Source organism: Octopus sinensis, linkage group LG6 (genome assembly GCF_006345805.1).
Source record: "Octopus sinensis linkage group LG6, ASM634580v1, whole genome shotgun sequence".
NCBI classification, from domain to species: Eukaryota; Metazoa; Mollusca; class Cephalopoda; order Octopoda; family Octopodidae; genus Octopus; species Octopus sinensis.
Genome location: NC_043002.1, coordinates 113,023,771 through 113,046,853, shown reverse-complemented (window position 1 = coordinate 113,046,853; position 23,083 = coordinate 113,023,771). Strand labels below are relative to the sequence as shown.

The following is a 23,083-nucleotide window of genomic DNA, read 5'->3' as shown; positions in this document are numbered from 1 at the left end:
CACATGGTTGCAAAGCCTCCTTCTTAACCACACAGCCATGCCTGCAGCTATTGAAATTGTTAGAACATTGAATGTGATGTGTGTAGTATTTGTTCCAGAGCATTGTGATCTAATGGCAACACTTGCATTGACACTGGTAAAGAAGCTGTGTCAGTGTCTGACTTGCCTCTGGAAAACATCTATGATATTCTGAATGGGCAAATGCTGATCCCTCATTGTGTAAAAAAAAAATTCTCCCCTGCCCCACAAAGAACAACTTTACTCAGTCCTCTGCTTTGCAAAGAAGCTTTTCAGATACAAATCCATAGTGAGACATAAGGACATCCCAAAAGACATGTACTAATCTACTTTGTAAATCAGTAGGTGTGACACAATAGGTGCAAGTGTTACTGTGTGGTAAGAAGTTTGATCCAAATGGTTTCAGGTTCAATCCCACTGCGTGGCACCTTGGGCAAATGTCTTCTACTATATCCTCGGACCAACCAAAGCCTTGTGAGTGGATTTGGTTGATGGAAAATGAAAGAAGCTCCTTATATATATATATATAATATAGATATTTTTTTATTTTATAGAAGGAGCTTCTACAGGACTAGAACTGTTTCATTCAAAAGAAATCATCAGTGTGTGCGTGTGAGAAAGATACTGTCTCCTTGCCTTGGCTTCATGTGATAGCTGTAAATGAGTGTCACTGTCATACAAGTGGTATCCTTTGTCTCCAAACTTCTGTGAAAACATGTTTGGTCATAGGGAAATATTACCATAATTGTAAAGAAGCTTGGGCTGGTCACAGAAAAAGCATCTAGCTATAGAACACCCATCTCAATAAATTCTGTCTGACCCATGAAAGCATGGAAAAGTAGCTGATTGATATTATTTTTTTAACCAATAACACCATACCTGTAAAAAAAATATGGGATGGTTACTGCTAGAATATTGCTAGTCATAAGTCTTATTCTTGACTGGGCCTGAATTACAAAAGAGAATACATAATCTCCTGTCTTAAACTATATCTCTTCAAGAATTACTATCTTTGTATGTTACCTGGCTGTTACCTGTCACTATGCTGTCGGTAAAAGTATTTGTTAATCATGCATGTACCTTCATTAATTGTTCAAAGTGAAAGCCTTTTTTAAAAGTCTGTGTTGCGTTGTCATACACAACTAAAATAATATAACTAGTATGGTAAGAAACCTGCTTCTCAACCACATGGTTACAGGTTCAGTTCTACTGCGTGGTACCTTGGGCAAGTGTCTTCTACTACAGCCTCTGGCTGACCAAAGCTTTGTGAGTGGATTTATTAGATGGAAACTGAAGGAAGCCCGTCATATATATATATATTTCTTTATTGTCCACATGGGGCTAAACACAGAAGGGACAAACAAAGGGATTAAGTTGCGACCCCAAAAGGATGAAAAGCAAAGTCGATCTTGGCAGAATTTGAACCCTGAACGTAATGGCAGAAGAGTGTAGGCTTGAGACATTAAAAACTTCCATTTTTTCTGAGTCTCAACCTAACACACTCACTTTGTTGTTCTTTCATCTTCTCTTTTCGTTTTGCTTTTTCGACTCTGTTTTTCTGTCTGAGAGAGAGAGAGAAATCCAGAGTGGGTTTTACGTGTGAACTTCTATAATATAGAATCAACAAAGAGTAATTTTGCTCCCATTTTTAAAAAGAATCTTTGAATATTGTTTTAGTTTATTTTATTTTATTTTAAGGTAATAAATTTGTTCTTTTGAAAATTAGTATCCATTTCATGATTTTGTTTAAGCACCAAGAACTTTGATAAAAGCTAAATTATAACTATTGTTTGTATGCCGTATTCCCTCGTATTACACTTAATGTCAAAGGTACACGTTCAAAGTGACCTATCATAAGACAGGTAATGCTCTCGTTAATGATGGTGATGATGATGACGATCATCATCATCATTGTAGTGAGCAGCATTATTATAAGGTTGTCCCAAAAGTAGTTCGTAGAAAGTCTTGGAAAATAATGGTCTTTATTTTGAGGAATAATTTTTGTTGTATTTGTTAGTACTTAGCGAGTAAAAATTCAATTTTCGCAAGTGTTTACAAACTTTTGGGACAACCTAATAAAATGTTACTGAAAGTACAATGAGAAATTACCAGAATAAAAAGGAATATTTAGTGTAAATGGTTTTATTAACATTTCAGCACAAGGGCTGAAGATGTCTTAGGAACAGCAAATAAAGTCTTGGATGCCTTGAAAGAAGCCAATGCCTCACAGGTTGATGCACATGCAGCTATTGAAAAGGCTGAAGATGATATCAAAGCATTGCGGAAGATCTTACGTATGGTGAGTAGACTGAGATCCTGTTTGAAAACTGCTTCTTTTGTCTCTTTTTGTTTCATGCTTTTGAATTGAAGAAGAAATTTGAGAGAAATATATCTTGATGATCAAAGAGGTAGGAATTTATTTTTGTTAAGTATTTGATGGCACCTGGAAGAAATCCATTTAACCCTTTAGCATTCAGATTATTCTATAAAATGTAAAGCTTATGTATTCGCAGCATGTAAAATTAATCTTGCATCATTTCATGGCTTTAAGATTTCAATGATGTGATTGTTTATTTTTAAAATGGCACAATAAGGTAGCTATGAATGACCATATCTGACTAGTTTGAACATAAAATAGGTAGAATATTTTGGCCAGATATGGCCGGTTTAAACACTAAAGGGTTAATCTTTTGACATTTGTGTGTGTGTGTGTGTGTGTGTTGTTTGATTTACAGTTATTTTTAATGCTTTGATAGACAGTATGGTTTCCTTTGTTGATAGAGGAAGAGCTTTTACAGCAAGATGTTTTTCCTGCTACTACAAAGGTAGAACTCAGTTTCATCTCGGAAGCCCGAGGCCAGGCCTAGTGATGCTGTCCTACCAACAGGCAGACAACTTCACTCATGCTTTTTATGCATTTGTGTTGCATTAACATTTCCTTGTCTTGTTTCTGTTTTCATGAGCAACTGGGAAATTGATGTTTGGTGATTTCCTTTTTGTGAATATATCTCCTGGATATATTGGAAGCAAATGGATTAGCTGTATTCTAAGATGAACCCTTTTGTTACTGTATTTATTTTGAGATGCTCTGTATTTCTTTCAATTACTTTTAAATATAACAAAGAATTTAGTAATAGAACTTCGTTATCATTAAGCTAGTGTTAAGAACATAACTTGTGACTAAGGTTTGATGGAAGATTATAATTCAATACTTATGAAAACAAGACATTTGTACTACAGAGCCAGAGGCGGTTTTGGCCGGGTTGGTATCAAAAGGGTTAAATATAACAAAGAATTTAGTAATAGAACTTAGTTATCATTAAGCTAGTGTTAAGAACATAACTTGTGACTAAGGTTTGATGGAAGATTATAATTCAATACTTATGAAAACAAGACATTTGTACTACAGAGCCAGAGGCGGTTTTGGCCGGGTTGGTATCAAAAGGGTTAAATATAACAAAGAATTTAGTAATAGAACTTAGTTATCATTAAGCTAGTGTTAAGAACATAACTTGTGACTAAGGTTTGATGGAAGATTATAATTCAATACTTATGAAAACAAGACATTTGTATTACAGAGCCAGAGGCGGTTTCAGCCGGGTTGGTATCAAAAGGGTAAAATAACAAAGAATTTAGTAATAGAACTTAGTTATCATTAAGCTAGTGTTAGGAACATAAATTGTGACTAAGGTTGATGGAAGATTATAATTCAATACTTATGAAAACAAGACATTGTGTATACAGAGCCAGAGGCGGTTTTGGCCGGGTTGGTATCAAAAGGGTTAAATATAACAAAGAATTTAGTAATAGAAACTTAGTATCATCATGTAACGCTATTGATGGAACATACGGATTGTTTGTATCTAAGGCGGTTTTGGTAAGTTATAATCAATACTTATGAAAACAAAGAATCTTTGTATTACAGAGCCAGAAAAGGCGGTTTTCACCAAAAACGGTTTTGTTAATGAAGAGGGTTTTAGCCTATATGTTTATCAAATAGAAGGGATTTGCAACACTGACTTGAGAACTGTAGTGTAGCTAGGTGTAAGAGTCATTGTTGTGAGCCTGCTTCTTTGGACATCTGTCAGCTTCGTCTTTATGTAAAATGAGACCAAGAATTAACTAACATATCTCTGAGCCAATTAAGGTACTTTAGTGTAGTTGCTCAGCCTATTGGATATTGCATATGTGGATAGTTCATTTCAAGCATTTTATATTTTTTTATGCCTTTTTTTTTCCATAATCTTGCATAAACTCTCAGTGTTTGCAATTTGTGCTTGTAATTTCTCCTTACATAAAAGCAACCATTATTATATTTATTATTAACATCATCGTTTGACGTCCGTTAATGATATTAAAATAATATATTTTGTTTGTAGATTGAGCAGTCTATGTCAGACTCTGAGAACAAGGCTCGGCCAGCTTTAGATACTCTCAGAAACCTTATTAATTCACTCCAAGACCTGAAAAATAAACATTTCCAAAACACCAGGAATAAAGAACGTGCTGATACAATGTCCAAGAAAGCTATGGAGACTGTAAAGAAAGCTGAGAAAGTAAGTATGGTGGTGATGATATTAAAAGGATTTCAAATGTTCAAAACGTTAAACTGACCCAAATAACTAAGTTTTCTGTTGCTTCAGAAATATACTACAACTGTCTCTGTTTTTCTGAATTAACTAGTTCTAGGCTAACTTTAATGACAGTCTGGTTCCACCCATCTTTTCTTCCTTTAAATTATTGTTTTTGCCCATCAGGTCCCTTGTGTTTAACCTTTATTAATCTAAAGCTTTCTATCTTTGTTCTTTCCTTAGAACTGAGTTGTTCTTTTATTCCTCTGGCAAAATGCCAAAAACTATGTTATTATATTAATAGTTATCGCCATACTAATATGGCAGTCTATAAATATAAGACTAAATTTATAGACTGCCATATTAGTATGGCGATAGCTATTAATATCCAGTAACGCTGCCGTAATCTCCTTTAGAGAGACTTAGTAATTTTAATATTTCTATTATGTTATTATAGTTTTCATTTTTCCACGTTTGCATTTAATATTAATCTATTATATTATATTTGAAGTTAAAATTATATTCACTTTAAAGATAATTAAAAATAATTATTTTCACTTTATTTAAAAACAACCAGAAAGAAATATTTTTTTTTTTTTATTTTATCTAGTTTCAGCTCACGAGCTGTGGCCATGCTGGGGCACCATATCTCTCTTTGTTTGCAATTAATCCCATTCCCTTTTGCTCTTGGCAATTTTATAGCAATAGTGCAGGAGTGGTAAATTCTTCCATCAAAGATGATGTAAGAGTGTTCAGTTTTTTGCCAAACAACCTGCACAAAGGATCTGTTTATAGTGATCAAATGTACGTATTGTACATCAGCTCAGCTCATTCCTTCAAATCGACATTGCTTAAACAGGTGCCTGGTGTGCCATGCATTAGGTGTCGAAGTAATCACAGAGCAACCCCCCGAGATGAAGTGTTTTGCTTAAGAACACAATGTACCACCTGGTCTAGGAATTGAACCACGAGTGCAATACTCTAACCCTCATGTGCCCTCATATTGCAGAAATAGAATCTACAAAAAACCTGTTTTCATATTTTTTTTTTCTTTTACTTGTTTCAGTCATTTGACTGCGGCCATGCTGGAGCACCACCTTTTTAGTCGAGCAACTCGACCCCGGGACTTATTCTTTGTAAGCCCAGTACTTATCTATCGGTCTCTTTTTGCCGAACCGCTAAGTGACGGGGACATAAACACACCAGCAAGGCTAGGGGAACAAACACAGACACACAAACACACACACACACATAATATATATATATATATATATATATATATATATATATATATATATATATATATATATATATATATATATATATACATATATACGACGGGCTTCTTTCAGTTTCCGTCTACCAAATCCACTCACAAGGCATTGGTTGGCCCGGGGCTATAGCAGAAGACACTTGCCCAAGATGCCATACAGTGGGACTGAACCCGGAACCATGTGGTTGGTTAGCAAGCTACTTACCACACAGCCACTCCTGCGCCTATCAATATATGTTGATTCTAAATATATTTAGAGATGTTTCTGATTTATTTCTGAATAAAATTTACAAAATGAAAAAAATTTTCTTTAAATGTTTGTCTTGTTTTCTTAACTCTAGCTTGCCACTACACTGGGGAATAAGTACAATCGTACATCAGACACCCTGAAAATGAAGTACAATGCTACATTTACTATAAAGAAACGGGCTATTGAATTGCAAGAGCGAGCAAGTAAATTAGCTGTCTCTGTTACAAAGAAGAACCGTGACCTCCTTTGTAAGTCTTACACTTAAATGTTTTTTTATATATATATCATCATCATCATCATCATTATCATCATCGTTTAACGTCCGCTTTCCATGCTATTTTGGGTTGGACGGTTCAACTGGGGTCTGGGAAGCCAGAAGGCTGCACCAGGCCCAGTCTGACCTGGCAGTGTTTCTACAGCTGGATGCCCTTCCTAATGCCAACCACTCCGTGAGTGTAGTGGGTGCTTTTTATGTGCCACCGACACAGGTGCCAGACGAGGCTGGCGAATGGCCACACTCGGATGGTGTTTTTTACATGCCACCGGTACGGAGGCGAGGCGAGGCTGGCACGGCCATGATCGGATGGTGTTTGTTACGTGCCAAATTCCATTGATGTTCATCGATTTTGATTTGATTTGATTTGGTGTCACTGTTTATTTTTAGAATGACATTGTAAGGTAGGTATGAGAGGCTTGATCTGGCTGGGTTGAACATAAAACACTTGAATCAAATATGGCTGGTTTAAATGGGTCAGGCATTAAAATGCAAATATTACACCTGGTGACATCCTTCACAGCCTCTCAATGATCCCACTTTAGCTAAGATTAAACACAAACATTTTATGTAGGAGTTCATTGTTTTTCAGCATTGTGTTGGATCTATTAAACAAACTTTTATATTGTTTTTCTTCTTTGTTTGTTTTAGCTTTGATGAGCAGCTTCAAACAGCGCAACGAAACGGTAACTCTTCTTTCTGAAGATATTAGTGAATTGAATAGGAAGATGGAAAAATACTTGGAGGAAATCAAAATTCGTGCTGAACATTATGTTACTTGTCAGCCTCAATAGAAGCAAGGATGCAATATAGAAATAATCCTGACTTGTTTCCCCTCAGCCCATCTCTCTCTCTCTCTCTCTTTTTTTGTCTTTCTTTTTCCTAAACAAAAGAAAAAAGAACAAACCACCATCGTGTCATTTCCAGTCCATCAACCACACTGCCAGTATGTTACTTTTTGACCATGAATAACTAACTGACTGAATCTGTCTACATCTAAAATACTAATGGTGGTCCAATAGCCTGTGTGGGAGGGAAAGCAGACCCTAACCAACAAACCAACAAAATCAAAAAATGTTATATTTGTTGCCTTTTGGGCCTCTTGGTTTCAGAAGCAACTTTGAGAAATAGATTTATAGCATTCTTAAATGTCCATTTCATTACAATTTTTTTTTCTCATGACAATATTTTTTATATTTTTACGTTTTGTGATTTTTTTCTTAGTAAGTGTGGGGTGGGTGGGTATTTTATCTCTCCTTTTTTTAAAATTTTATATATATATATATATATTTTTTTTTTAAACTCAAACTCTTTAAATACTTTTATATTCAAAGGCGGACCATACATGAAATATATTCTTGAACAAATCAAAAATAAAACTTAAATATAAAAAAAATAATAATAAATCCTAAATAAAAAGACAAGTTCTTCTTTTCATGAAATCATTTTGTCTATATTAAAACGTGGTTGCCATTTTCATTACTATATGTAATGTTAATATTTAATTGTTAAGCTAACCATCTTTATTATTTTGTCTTGTTGCATGTAATTCTACCAAGTTTCTTCTCTTTTGTATTCGTTTTTTAATGATAAAACATTAGTATTTTCTCATTAAAAGAAAATCAAATTTAACTAAGGTGAAATGCCTTTTTTAAACACTTCCGAAATTTCTTTTTTCTTTCCTTTTTTTTTTAAAGTAGTCTCTATTGAGTTTCATTCATTATAGTACTTATAGCTTTGATATTGATCTTAGTTTGGTATTTTTTCAATTTTGATACCTTTTTTTTTTCTAATTAATAAAATACATTTAGAATGCATCTTGATACAACAAAAGGTTCACGTACATACATGCATACATAAAAATGTGTATAGCATTATGGTATATATTAATGAATATATGTACATGTGTGTATGAATATATATGCTTGTATATTTATATACACACATATATATATACAAATATGTATTATATGCATGTATTTTTGTATACATACACACACACATTTATATACATATATACACACAAATATAAGATATACATATATATATATATATATATATAGATATAGATGTGTGTATATATCTATGAGTGTATATTTGTATACATATATATATATATATATATATATGTATATATGTCTATGAGTGTTTGTGTGTGCATATATATGTGTGTGTGTGTGTCTATACATCTATATAAATCATACATTAAGATGTGTCTCTAATCAAGTGAAAGCTGATCCGCTTGAAGGTTCCCTTGGTTTTGAATGGCCAAAAGCTTGATTTCAAAGGAAACTTGAGAGCAGTTTCATTTTATTATTTTATAGTTTGTTTCTTATTGCCGAATGTGAAAATTAAATCAGTAGAATATGAAGATTCCAAGGAAGATTCTTTTGCTTGGATAAGAAATATTAAATGTTGTTAATTAAAATAAAAATTCAGTTCTTCCGGAGCCATTTTGTAGTTGTAAGTGTTTTTTCAAACTTTGAAAAGTTTAAAGAATCTTCAGCAAGATGGTTAAGCTAAAAAATTCCAAGTAGCTACTTGGCAAAATATTTGCACCTTTTTTGGAAGAAGTTGCATAAATAGTAATTATTTTATCTTTGTTGATAATTGATTTTCTCTGTTTGTGGGGATATGTAGCGGTAGATTAACTTGATTTCATGGATTGTTTGCGTAATCTTTTACTCTAATCCAATTCAACAATCATATTTCTTATATAACGCATGCCTTGACCAGGATTGATCTTAGAACTTTTACTTCTAATGTAAGTCTTGTGGGATTGTCATATACTGAGCAGGTGATAGCATTAATATGAGAAATAAAAGCTGAGTGTTTAATCCTATTCAAAGTATAAAAATGTGTATATGAAGAAATATGACATTTTAAGATTATTGGAGAATAGATCAGCAGAAATGTAACAGCACAATAGATGAGGCTTAATAATCTAGGGAAAAAAAAAAAAAAAACTACTACTACTACCATTGTAAAAATCTCATTGGGGAAAAATAAGTAGATCATTACATTTTGCAATATTTTTGACATCATTATGTTTGATCTAAAGTCAAAGTCATTTTTGTGAAGCAATTATTATGTTTAGCTATTTTAGATTTCATGAAGCTTTTCATACTTGAAGACACTTAGATATTGTGTGAGGAGCTTTGAAATATAGATATTTCTGACCGAATCAGCCAAAATGACATCAAATTTTTAAAATTACTCTCTGTTGGGATCTCTGAATCTCTCGGTCGCTAAGAACCAATTTATCAGCCTGAAGATTTTAATATAGATATTTTCTATAAAAGCATACACATGCCTGGAATTGCTAATGGTAATAATGGCATGGCTACAAAGAAGGAAAAAAAATTTCTCAATGCTTTGAATCCTTTAAGCTGCTTTCTATGTACTTCTCTTGTCCATGACATTAAAATCGTAAATTATCGTGTGAAAATGAATTTGCTAAACGATACACATAAAGAAAAAAACTAACAAAAACACAGAAGTTTTGGTCGCTTTTGTCAAACAATTTTCTGTCAAATTTATGGCAATATATAGCAATATTGATTTGATTTCTAGAATACTTGCTATTACAACCATAGATGTTAAGAGGGAATTCCGTTTCTGTTGAATAAAAAAAAAGGGAAAATTTTTAGCTTTTATTGTTGAAATTTGTTTCGACAAAAACAAACCAATAAAAATTAATGATTTACAAATACTATTAATTCTAATATGTAATTTTAAACTTAATAAACTAATGAGAAAATTTGTGGTTTTTGAGTTTAATATGTATGTGCATGATGGCAGAATCAGTAAAACACTAGACAAAATACTCTGCAGTATCATATTTGTGTACTTTTACATTCTGAGTTCAAATCCCTTGGGGTCGACTTTGTTGTTCTTTCTGGTGGAGTTGACGTAATAAACATCAGTTGTATACTAATTGATTCAATGCTTGGTTTTGACCAAAGATAGAAATCAGTATACAAATCTAAGAGATTTTATTTTTGTTGCCGCAATTATCATTGTATAAAAAAAACCCCAAAAACATTTCATTCATCATTAGGGTTTTTTTTTGTTTTTGAATTCATTTTCGTTTATTGACACATTTATAGGTTTAAAGTGAAATAAACACTGGAGTCCGAGGAAACTTGGTGGTGGTGGTGGTCTTGTGTCATCAAAAACTATTTACAATTTATAAATTTGGATAAACTCAAAGTTTCAGACATGGCTATGTGGTTAAGAGCCTACTTTAGCCCTGGGCCAACCAGTGTCTTAGTGTAATTTGACTGGCGGAAACTGTGTGATATTCTATTGTGTGTATGTGAGAGAGAGAGAGAGAGAAAGAGTTCTCCCACACTGCTTGACAACCGGTGTTATTTTATTTATGTCCCCGTAACACAGCGGTTCAGCAAAAGAAACAGAGAATAAGTGTCAAACTTAATCCTATTTAAGCTCTTGAAGGCGTCCAGTATGACCGCAGTCCAATGACTGAAACAAATGTTTTTCTTTTTTTAAAGGTAGGGGTGAGGACAAAAAAAAAAAATTTCCTTACGGCATGTGGACTTCACCAGAAGTACCAAGCGGTCATTTTTGACTCCTTTCAATTTTCATTTCGCGATTACACAAACATTTACTTGTTGGGCTTCTATGAATTTCAATGTTATTGCCTATGATGAATTCCATTATTTGATATTTTATGCAGTTATATATATAACTAGCAATATCGCCTGGCGTTGCTCGGGTTTGTAAGGGAAATAACTATATAGGCATTTTTAGAGATGTAAAGTATAGTAGCCATCTCAATATGGCTAACCACAAAGGGTTACTGGAGCTTTTTACATTCTGAGATTTAATAATAAATTTTTAGAGAGTTACTTCCCTTATATATGCCAAAAATGCATTATAAATGGGAAAAATTGATGGTAAATTTTTTTTTAAATCGTAGACTCATCGTAGACACGCGCTAATACCCGGAAGGGCTCGATATGAATCACGACTATAAGATACCCGGTTTTGGTTAAACTGAACCGCAAAATGTGGGAGTAGTTAGGAATCTAAATCGTAGGAGACAGACAGCACACAACCTCACTTTTATATATAAAGATTTGCGAACTTAGGGAGATAGTAAAATTATTTTGTACTTCTATTATTAAAGGAAATGAAAGACTGGGGAAAACTATTTGTGGAGCAGTAGAAATTCTTATTGACAGACTGAGATTAACCCTGTGTAATAACAACCAATTCAGAGTATAATTTGTATCAATTAATCGATCCTGCATATTTCTAACGTTGATAAAAGCAAGCGTCATATTAATGATTAATAATTTCCCAATTAGCATAATTCGTGATCCATACGCTATTCTCAGTTGCATTTATTTTAGTCATACTTTCGGAAAGTGCGTGAAGACTACACCGTCTAATTCCATGTTTGTTCCCGAGCCTAAATAGTATCTTTGCATGCTACAAACAACAGCTAAATCCTCTTGAAATCTCTTCCTATTCTTTTTAAAAAGACAGTAGGGAGAGATATTATAAAGTATTCTTGAAGTAACAAATGAGATAGTCATATGGCGCAGGAGTGGCTGTGTGGTAAGTAGCTTGCTAACCAACCACATGGTTCCGGGTTCAGTCCCACTGCGTGGCACCTTGGGCAAGTGTCTTCTACTATAGCCTCGGGCCGACCAAAGCCTTGTGAGTGGATTTGGTAGACGGAAACTGAAAGAAGCCCGTCGTATATATGTATACATATATATATATATATATGTATATATATGCGTGTCTGTGTTTGTCCCCCTAGCATTGCTTGACAACCGATGCTGGTGTGTTTATGTCCCCGTTACTTAGCGGGTCGGCAAAAGAGACCGATAGAATAAGTACTGGGCTTACAAAAGAATAAAAAAGAGTTACTCGATTAAAGGCGGTGCTCCAGCATGGCCGCAGTCAAATGACTGAAACAAGTAAAAGAGTAAAGAGTATATCGCGAAAGTTTTTCATAATAAATCTTCTCCGAGGTGGCGAGCTGACACAGTGTCGTTATCACGTCTGACAAAATGCTAAGCAACATTTCTTCTCGCTTTACATTCTGAGTTCAAATTCCGTATAGGTCAACTTCGCTTTCTATCCTTTCGGAATCGTTAAAATAAATACCAGTTGAGCAGGGTCAATGTAACCAACTAAAATTTCTGGTCATATGCCTATGGCAGAACCCCACTCCCCACAAAAAACAAGTCAGTAAAAGGCACTATATAAATTACTAGCAGTATCGCCCGGCGTTGCTCGGGTTTGTAAGGGAAATAACTATATAAGCATTTTTAGAGATGTAAAGTATAATAGCCATCTCAATATGGCTAACCACAAAGGGGGGTGTTACTGCAGCTTTTTACGTTCTGAGATTTAATAACACATTTTTAGAGAGTTACTTCCCTTATATAATAGCAAAAAAATGCGTTAAAAATGGGAAAAAATTATGGTAATTTTTTTTAAATCGTAGACTCATTGTAGACGCGCGCTAATACCCAGAAGGGCTCGATATGAATCACGACTATAAGATACCCGCTTTTGGTTAAACTGCACCGCAAAATGTGTGAGTAGCTAGGAATCTAAATCGTAGGAGACAGACACACAACTTGACTTTTATATATAAATTATTTCTGCCATATTCATTTCTAACGGGTTATTTTCACTTTGAGCTTGCTTTGATCCCTCCATATTTTTTGGAAGCACTCCGTCGGTTACGACGACGAGGGTTCCGGTTGATCCGAATCAACGGAACAGCCTGCTCGTGAAATTAACGTGTAAGTGGCTGAGCACTCCACAGACACGTGTACCCTTAACGTAGTTCTCGAGTATATTCAGCGTGACACAGAGAGTGACAAGGCCGGCCCTTTGAAATACAGGTACAACAGAAACAGGAAGTAAGAGTGAGAGAAAGTTGTGGTGAAAGAGTACAGCAGGGATCACCACCATCCCCTGCCGGAGCCTCGTGGAGATTTAGGTATTTTCGCTCAATAAACACTCACAACGCCCGGCCTGGGAATCGAAACCGCGAGTCCGCTGCCCTAACCACTGGGCCATTGCATCTCCGATTCCTCCATAACCAACATCCTCTGCAGAAAACGTTTCTTTGATTAAAAAAAAATGTCTTCGTTACAACACTACGTCACATGTTAATTTTGACTTGGTTAAATATAGACTCTTTCAAGTTATAATTTATGGAGAATTCATTTGGAAATAACGGTAATTCCCATAAATTGTGGTTCTAGAATGAGTGAATCAAAGGAAATTCACTGGGCTGGTAGACATGGTCGTAAAGAAATATTCGTCTTAAAAAAGATCAGTAAATCGAAATGGTAAGAAACGATTATGATTTCGAAATATTAGGTAATAACGAAGAAGCACCGATTCTATTCTACGAGATTTCATTTTATTAAAATGATGAATCCAACGAAGGATGATCTGACTTTATTGTTATGAATAGTGAATAAATGTTAACCAAAGTTCGGATCTATTAGTCGAGCAAATCGACCCTGGGACTTATTCTTTGTAAGCCCAGTACTTATTCTATCGGTCTCTTTTGCCGAACCGCTAAGTGACGGGGACGTAAACACACCAGCATCAGCTGTGAAGCAATGCTAGGGGGACAAACACAGACACAGACACACACACATATATACATATATACGACAGGCTTCTTTCAGTTTCCGTCTACCAAATCCACTCACAAGGCGTTGGTCGGCCCGGGGCTATAGCAGAAGACACTTGCCCAAGGTGCCACGCAGTGGGACTGAACCTGGAACCATGTGGCTGGTTAGTAAGCTACTTACCACACAGCCACTCCTGCGCCTACCTGGCTCTTATAATAAATGGCACAGAGAACTGAAGAAGCATAAATATGTACAGTGGTATTTTTCTGGATTATTTGTAAATATTGTGTGTGAGTACTTTCTAACTTGGTAAGACACTTTTATAGGTGTTTCCAGAGCCTACTGTCACAGTGTTTACACATGTATTTAGAAAACCTTCTAACCGTGTCCAATTTCTTTACGTTTCTTTTTTTCTGGCAGTATATATATATATATTGAACTAGCACTATCGCCCGGCGTTGCTCGGGTTTGTAAGGGAAATAACTATATAAGCATTTTTAGAGAGTTATAGCCAAAAAATAGCAAAAAATGCATTAAAAATGGAAAAAAAATGATGGTAAATTTTTTTTAATCGTTGACTCATCGTAGACATTTTTAGAGAGTTACTTCCCTTGTATAATAGCGAAAAAATGCATTAAAATGGAAAAAATTATGGTAAATTTTTTTTTAAATCGTAGACTCATCGTAGACGCGCGCTAATACCCAGAAGGGCTCGATATGAATCACGACTATAAGATACCCGGTTTTGGTTAAACTGCACCGCAAAATGTGAGAGTAGTTAGGAATCTATATATATTCAATATTTCTAAAAACCATAGAAGGCATTGTAAAGCAAGCAAATCGACATCCAAATATGCTTAGAACAATCACACGTACCTCTTTTGGCCAATAGAGGGGAGGGGGAACAACCGCAAATACTTATAGACATTACATACGATCCATCATGGATTATGCTAGTCCTAACCGGATTTCCAATTTCTCAACAAACCACAATAATCTACAAAGAATGCAAAGCAACGACTACAGGTTTAACAAACCATATCCATAGATCACCTACACGATGAAACATAAAAATACTAAAAATGAGAGATCTCGGTTTATTGTCGCACCACGCGTTAGTTCTCACAGTCCTCGTCACTATGTGAAAATCCGACTCTAAGCGCTCAGACGCCCACAACAACATCCTAAAGACATGACTCCCATTCAGGCCGAACACGTGCATACAGAAATAGTTTCAACATCTACAACCTTGCTGGTCCTGAAAAGTGTTCTGGTATGCACTCTATCAAGTGCAGAAGAACTGTAACTTGGGCTCTAACCGACTCTGCTTGGTGAGCACCAGAAAATCATGGGTGTTCAGAAATAGCTGAACAGTGGGTCGAGTGTAATAGGCTCATATTGCTACACTGCATCCCATGTGATTTATCATTACATGTCAGAGTATGGTGTAAAGTCCTTAACTGGACGAAGAAAATGGATTTGTGGGTTTTGCCTCGTCGTTCGGCCACCTAACCTGTTCGGTCAGATCTGATCTGGGGCACCAGAACAAAAACAAAAATGTGACTGATACCCTTGAAAGAGGTATTCCAGGGTAGCCGTAGTTTAAAGACTGAAACGAATAAAAAATTGGGTGAGATCGCAATGAAACTGAACTCTAGTTTCCAAGATTTCAGACGTTTGGATGAGACTGACGTGGAAAGACATTGGCTACGACGCTGCCCACTCAGTTAATCCTAAAAACTAGCGGGAGAGAGTATATCACTAGATCATTAGCTATTAAAGGTACATATCAACGTGGGATCAGAATTATTGACCGTAGAAAAAGAGGAAGGGGAAGGAAATTTGTGTTTAAACGATGTTTATTATACTAGCTACGATTAGGAATCGAATCTGGTTTGCAAAGTAGTTCTTGGGAGCTTGTCACCTATGCTACGGTGTTGCAGCTAAATGGCCCGAACCAGCCGAAGTTAAATACTTCAGCTATGGATACAGTGTAAGATAAGATGCAAATCATAGTCCCTTGGGTTGGTTGTACGACTCACCATCAACTCGACCAGCTGTGGACTAAATGCAAACATGATATACATACTGATAACCGCTTTTATTCAAAATAGTAAACTGGTAATCTTCTGTTTTAAATATTTCTTTTGATCTTTAATGCTGCTTTCTGCAATACAGCTATATTCATCTCTTCCTGTCATATATTTAGCAGTCAGGAGATTTCTATCTTGATCGTTTATTAGGTGCCATTGCTATAATTGGATACTTCTGTGTTTTGTAAAGTTACATAATAGATGAAAGGCAAGAACTAATCCTGAACTGGCAATGTTTTCAGCTGGGAGATTACTGCTCTTTTCAAATCGAGCGAACTTTTTCTCGATGACGTCACCTTCATATGACACTGCATGAATAGTTGGTGCTCACTTGTACACACACAGGCTTGTCTATTATAGTTTAACAAGGCTGTCTTTCTTTCCAGAGATTCTGATATAATGATTGGTTCAAAAATACCTACACTTCTCATCATTACCATTGTCACCCTCACATCTAATACCATTGTAGACGATGGTTTGTCAGTTTTATATTGTACAATGTGTACAATATAATAATGAATATTTACCATGAAAATGAAGATTCCGCTGTCAGTCGTTGCTGGTTAAACCCTCTAAGTTAAAACTGGCATCCTTTGAGATATCAGTATAGATTTTTGTTTTACTCCATCTAAAGACAGGTGTCAGCTCCAAAAAGATAATGAGAAAGTATTTTCTTTTTTTGTCAAATACGGAACCGACACTGGCTCGAAAATTGTATGCAGTCAGATTTCGGCGATATTTTTGTTAGAAAATGAAACAAAAATAACTGTAAATAAGTTGTCTCTGCTGAGATTAATGTAAGAATTGTTAACAAATAACACGATCTAATCAGGCAAGGTTTACTCTTTTACTCTTTTACTTGTTTCACTCATTTGACTGCGGCCATGCTGGAGCACCGCCTTTAGTCGAGAAAATCGACCCCGGGACTTATTCTTTTGTAAGCCCAGTACTTATTCTATCGGTCTCTCTTGCCGAACCGCTGAGTGACGGGGACGTAAACACACCAGCATCAGCTGTCAAGCAATGCTAGGGGGACAAACACAGACACACAAACACACACACATACATATATATATATATATATATATATATATATATATATATATATATATATATATATATATATATATATATATATATACATATATACGACAGGCTTCTTTCAGTTTCCGTCTACCAAATCCACTCACAAGGCATTGGTCGGCCGGGGCTATAACAGAAGACACTTGCCCAAGATGCCACGCAGTGGGACTGAACCCGGAACCATGTGGTTGGTTAGCAAACTACTTACCACACAGCCACTCTTTTTTTTTTTTTTTGATACGGTGATATTAGCTTGCAGTATTGAGTTGGAATGTCTCTGTGGGTAAAATGTGATGAAATATGTGCTCCGTCGGTTGCCTTGCTCTTTAAGACTGATATGCCGATCGGAAGGTGCACTAGCTTTTGTGATAAGCTTGTGTAAACGATGTATTGCACTGATTTGAAGGTTTGGAGTTACTTGATAGCCGGTGATGTACAAATGATTCGATGATTTACTGGACTGACCTGTGTCATTGTGACACTGATCAGTCAGTAACAAGTAGCAAAATGGGTTTTGATGCTATTCTACTTACCATTGCAATAGCACGTAAAATTCTAACGGTCTCTCCTGCAGTAGCATGTGGTATCGTAATGATATCATGATCTCTAAGTGTCATACGTGTGATTGTGTGTGTGTGTGTGTGTATATACACACACATATTTTTTCGAAGAGGGGATCTTGAAGCACATCACTTAAAGCTTTGGGATAGAAAAAGTCGAGGGCAGCCTTTGACTTTTCTATTCAAAAAAATGTATTTCGAAATCCATGGTTCCAAAAAAAAAGAAATTTAAAAACATAAAAAAAAAAACCAAACCCATTTCTTGTTCTCTTGAAAGTTTATAAAATTTTTATGACGTCAACAACAACAACAGCAACAACACATACACACGCACACACACACATGACACGTGGTATTGTAGTGATGTGAAACTGCAGCGACATGTGACAGTCTGGTCATCTGCTGCACTGACTCGTCCTGACGACATTTTGCTGCATTATCACTTTTCTTTCCCTTTTGTCTTGCAGCATTTCTCTCCGTCTTACTCTCCTTTTTAGTCATCCTCTCGTGGTGGCATTCATCTGTGGTGGTTATGTAGAATAGAGAAGAATCGAATCTCGGGTACATAGATAAAGGGTGCTACTGCATTGACAATAGACTAAATGCAATACCAATGACAGGGGTACGAACTACAACCAGTCCAGACTGATTCTGTCCCTCATTTTTTTTTTTTACATATTTCTCTTCCTATCTCTCTGTTCCCTTATGCATTTCGCCCCTTACGGACTCCCGCTTTCTTTCTTCCTTATTCATTCCATCCCCGCTCTCCCTCTCATATATTTCAATGCTCCTAAACTCTCCCTACTCTCCAGCTCCCTTTCCCTCCATTTCGTCTCCTCCCTCTCTCTATCATCACAGTCTCTTATTGTTTCTTTCTGTTTCTCCCTTCCTCTTTTCTTGCTGTTTGTCCAGCCTTCCTGTCTCTTCTCACTCCTTTTCTCCTCTTTCCCCTAGAGTTACTGTCCCCATCAATTGTAGAGTTTTGACCCTTGTCATTCTTCGGTTTCATATCCTTCCTTCCCTCACTCATTTTAAAATTTCTTTCTTTCCTTTTCTCTTCCTTTCCCTTTCACTACTCTTACGTGTCCTGATGTTCTCTCTTTCTCTCTTTCTCTCTTCACTCACAGTTTACCCTTTCTACACTCTTCCGCTCTCTCTCTCTCTCCAGTTCTCTTATTTCTCTTACACTTTTTCTCGTTGTCACCTCACATTTACTAAAACGTTTTCTATTTCTTTCCCCAGGATTTCCGTTTGAGCTTCTATCCCACGTATTGCTCCTTTCTTTCTCCCTCTCTTTCTCAGTGTGTGTGTGTGTGTGTGTGTGCGCGTGTGTGTGTGTGTGTGTGTGCGTGTGTGTGTTTGATAAATATTACACTCGAAACTCATGGACCTTGAGTCAGGTATCCTTATCTTTATATATAAAAGTGAAGTTGTGTGAGTGTCTGTCTCCTACGATTTAGATTCCTAATTACTCCCACATTTTGCGGTGCAGTTTAACCAAAACCGGGTATCTTATAGTCGTGATTCATATCGAGCCCTTCTGGGTATTAGCTCGCGTCTACGATGAGTCTACGATTTAAAAAAAATTTACCATAATTTTTTCCATTTTAATGCATTTTTTCGCTATTATATAAGGGAAGTAACTCTCTAAAAATGTCTACGATGAGTCAACGATTTAAAAAAAAATTTACCATAATTTTTTTTCCATTTTTAATGCATTTTTTTGCTATTTTTTGGCTATAACTCTCTAAAAATGCTTATGTAGTTATTTCCCTTACAAACCCGAGCAACGCCGGGCGATACTGTTAGTACCTAAATAATAAAGAAATACATGCATGTACGTATACATATATTAAGGTAGTGATTTAACAAGGTCTTGAACAGAATTTCTCACAATAATTGTTCCGACTCTGCGCTCCTAGTTCAAATATCACCGGGATCAATTTTGCCTTTCATTCTGTCGGGGTCAATAAATAAAGTTCCAATCCAGAATTGTGAATTGGCGAACGCTTAAAGAGTCAGGAATGGTATCTGGTGATATCTGTTCCAGCTACTCTGGTGTTTTGACGGCAACAACGCCTGCAGTGGCGACACGGGTGCCAAGCTGTAGCGGCAGAAGTCGGACACTTTGCTTCCCCTTCTCTGCCTTTCCCTACGATTTCTGTATCATTGTAACTCATCATCTTAAATTTTTTCTTTTTTCCTTCCTTTCGCACATCCATCCATCCATCCATCCATCCATCCATCCGTCCGTCCGTCCGTCCGTCCATCCATTCATCCATCCATCCATCCATCCATCCATCCGCCGATTCGGTCCACCGAACAGCGTGCTCGGGAAATTAATGTGCAAGTGGCTGACCCATACGTCCCTTTAAAGTAGATTCTCAGGAAGATTCAAGGTTAGCTCATTGAACTATAATTCATTTCTGCTAGCTGAGTGAACTGGGGGCAACAGGAAATAAAGTGTCTTGCTCAAGGACACAATGCGACGCTGGGAATGGTACTCACCACCTTACAATTGTGAGCCGAATACCCTAATCACTAAGCCAGGCCCCTCCTCTAGGTGAACGCTAATATATTGGCTGCTGGTTTAACATAGTCTACTTTGGTTGTCTGTTAATGTCATTCTAATGTTTTCTGACAGTGTAACCATGCATAACTTTCATTTGCCAAACAGAAAACTTTTTAGCTGGTATTCTTTTGCGATAGAACTCTGTAACTTCTCTGCGTGTGTCTCTAGCCACCAGTCAAAGAATAGTTTTCAACAAGCTCTTTTTCAATTCTCATGATACCGTTTATCTCATATGCGCTAGCTAGAATCGTATATGCACTTCGACATTTGGTGGCCAATATATATTGTCGAAGGAATATGATGTAACATTAAAGAATTGTTTGAATCGATGCTAAGTGTCTGCCTGTCTGTGGAGTGCTTAACCACTTGCACGCTAATTTCACGAGCAGGCTGTTCGGTTGATCGAATCAACTGAAACACTCGTCGTCGTAACCAACTGAAGGTCAGGCTGCTCACTTTGAAGGCTGTGCTTTGGACAATCCAGAAACAAGAAATAACAACAAAATACTTGATATTGTCAAAATTTCCCGTGATCTTATCAGCCTGGTGTGCTTTTGATCAGGTGAAAAAGAGGTAATTTCTACTCTTCTCCTCTGGAAACCATCAACTCGCAAAACCAGAGGGCGCACACTCTCCTACCCTGATGTAATCTCCAGGGATACAGGCATCCAGCAACAGGACCTCCGTAATGCCATGATGGACCGTGAAGTCTAGCGTAGCATGGTAAATTCCATTGTCTCGACCACGGTCGAATAATGATGATGATTGATCAGATGTCAGAAGACGCAGCACCCACCGAGCAGAAACCTTCGTCATGCCAAGTTCATTGTGCAGAATATTCTTTACTCTGCCACGGGATATGTCATCTATCACCATGTGGTGAATACAATTAATGTTTTCCTCAGTGGTGGCCGTCGCAGGATGACCAGACCTTGGGTCATCTTCTATACTCTCCCTTTTCTTCCTAAATTCAGCTGCCCTTCTTTTGCACTGGTGATAAAACTGGAGCTTTGCATCCCCTAATGTAGCGACTATGTCAGCATGAATGTCATTTGGGGCTAAACCCTTTCTTTGCGGGTACCTGATAACACAATGATGCAAAATTTTGTCCATTTTCAAAAGAAGTTGCTAATTACTTTTGAAGTCTTCTTTGTCAGATGTCAGTTTACCTAGAAACAACAACAACAACAACAGCAACAACAACAACAAAATACATGCAAAATTCTACAGCTTTAGCACCACTTCTTAGTTCACCCCATGCACTTTTAAGTCCACCCTCTTACGTAAAAAGTGAAGGGGATGGAAATAAAACACCTATCTAACACATAAATCGCCCAGGGTGGTTTTTATACACGCTGACATTACTAGTTTCTACGTTAGATTCTAGGTCGAAAATTCGAGAAAACTCAAATAACATTCCATTTTGTGAGTAAAATCTAAACACCTGAAAGTTTTCAAATTTAAGATCAGACATTAATAAATCCACGAACAGGCTATGATAATATTGATTTCAAATTTTGGCACAAGGTCAGCAATTTCGTCGATTATATCGATTATATCGACTTCGGCGACATGACAGAAACGTTAGCACGCCGGACGAAATGCGTAGGCGTATTTCGTCTGCCGTTATGTTCTGAGTTCAAATTCCGCCGAGGTTCACTTTGCCTTTCATCCTTTCGGGGTCGATAAATTAAGTACCAGTTACGCACTGGGGTCGATGTAATCGACTTAATCCGTTTGTGTGTCCTTGTTTGTCCCCTCTGTGTTTAGCCCCTTGTGGGTAGTAAAGAAATAGGTACTTATTCTATCGACTTCGACAGGTTGAAAGGCTAAGTCGACTTCGGTAGAATTTGAACTCAGAACGTAAAGACGGATTAACTGGCGCTAAGCATTTGTCTCAGCGAATTAGCGATTCTGATACTGGCAGTGGTTGAAATGTTAGTGCTGAAGGCGGTAGTGATGGTAGTAGTGTTGGTGAAATTGATGGTGGTGGCTGTGGTGATAGTTGCAACTGACTATAGTGGTGGCGGTGGAGGTAAGAGGATAATGGGATGGTGGCGGTGGTAGCAATGATGGTTGTAGCGGTAATGGTGGTGGTGTTGGAGGTTGTGGTGGTGCTGGTGGTGGCAGTAGTGGTGAGGTGATTGTCGGTGGTAATGATGGTTGTGGCACAGGTTGCACTAGCGGCGGGGATGGTGGTGGTGGTAAAAGTGATACTTGTAGTTGCAGAAATAATTTTGGCGATAAACATAAGGTACCTGCTTTCAAAGATAGGTGGACATAGTCGATTAAATCAACCCTCAAAGTGTAACTGGTGACACCCCAAAAAGACGAAAAGTGTAAAGGAACCTAATTCGCATGGCAATTCCGTTCGTTGTTCCTTTATTCTTTTATTCTTTTATACGTTTCAGCCCAAAGGCTTTATCGTTTTATTTTAAACAATGGTGATCCTTGTGTCGTTTGTGATGCCGTTGCTATTACTACTGCGGAAATTGGAGGCGTTGAGAAACATCGCAGGCGAACTATGACATGGGAGAACCGTGTCGACACACACGGACGACGTCACCGTCTTAGTGTCGAACATCAGGCACATAGACCTGGTCGGCGCCACTCTTAAAGAATACGAGGCGGTGGTAGGAGCAAAGCTTAACCTGAAGTTGGTGGGCCTGCAACTCGGCCCCTGGAGAAGCAGGTCCATGCCTTCCAACAACGCCGTAGCACGCTGGACGGAAGGACCGGTTAAACTGCT

The 23,083-nt window shown here is 36.9% G+C and overlaps 1 protein-coding gene across 1 annotated transcript in view; it reads left to right on the top strand.

The window, feature by feature from the left end:
* LOC115212908 (laminin subunit beta-1) overlaps positions 1-7,535 on the top strand; it is a 92,601-nt gene extending 85,066 nt beyond the window's left edge. Inside the window, exons 24-27 of the mRNA XM_029781724.2 lie at positions 2,176-2,317; positions 4,398-4,574; positions 6,204-6,360; positions 7,038-7,535. Coding sequence (XP_029637584.2) covers positions 2,176-2,317; positions 4,398-4,574; positions 6,204-6,360; positions 7,038-7,180 — 619 coding nt within the window. The 3' untranslated portion in view covers positions 7,181-7,535. The remainder of the gene's footprint in view (positions 1-2,175; positions 2,318-4,397; positions 4,575-6,203; positions 6,361-7,037) is intronic.
* The last annotated feature ends 15,548 nt before the right edge of the window (positions 7,536-23,083 follow it).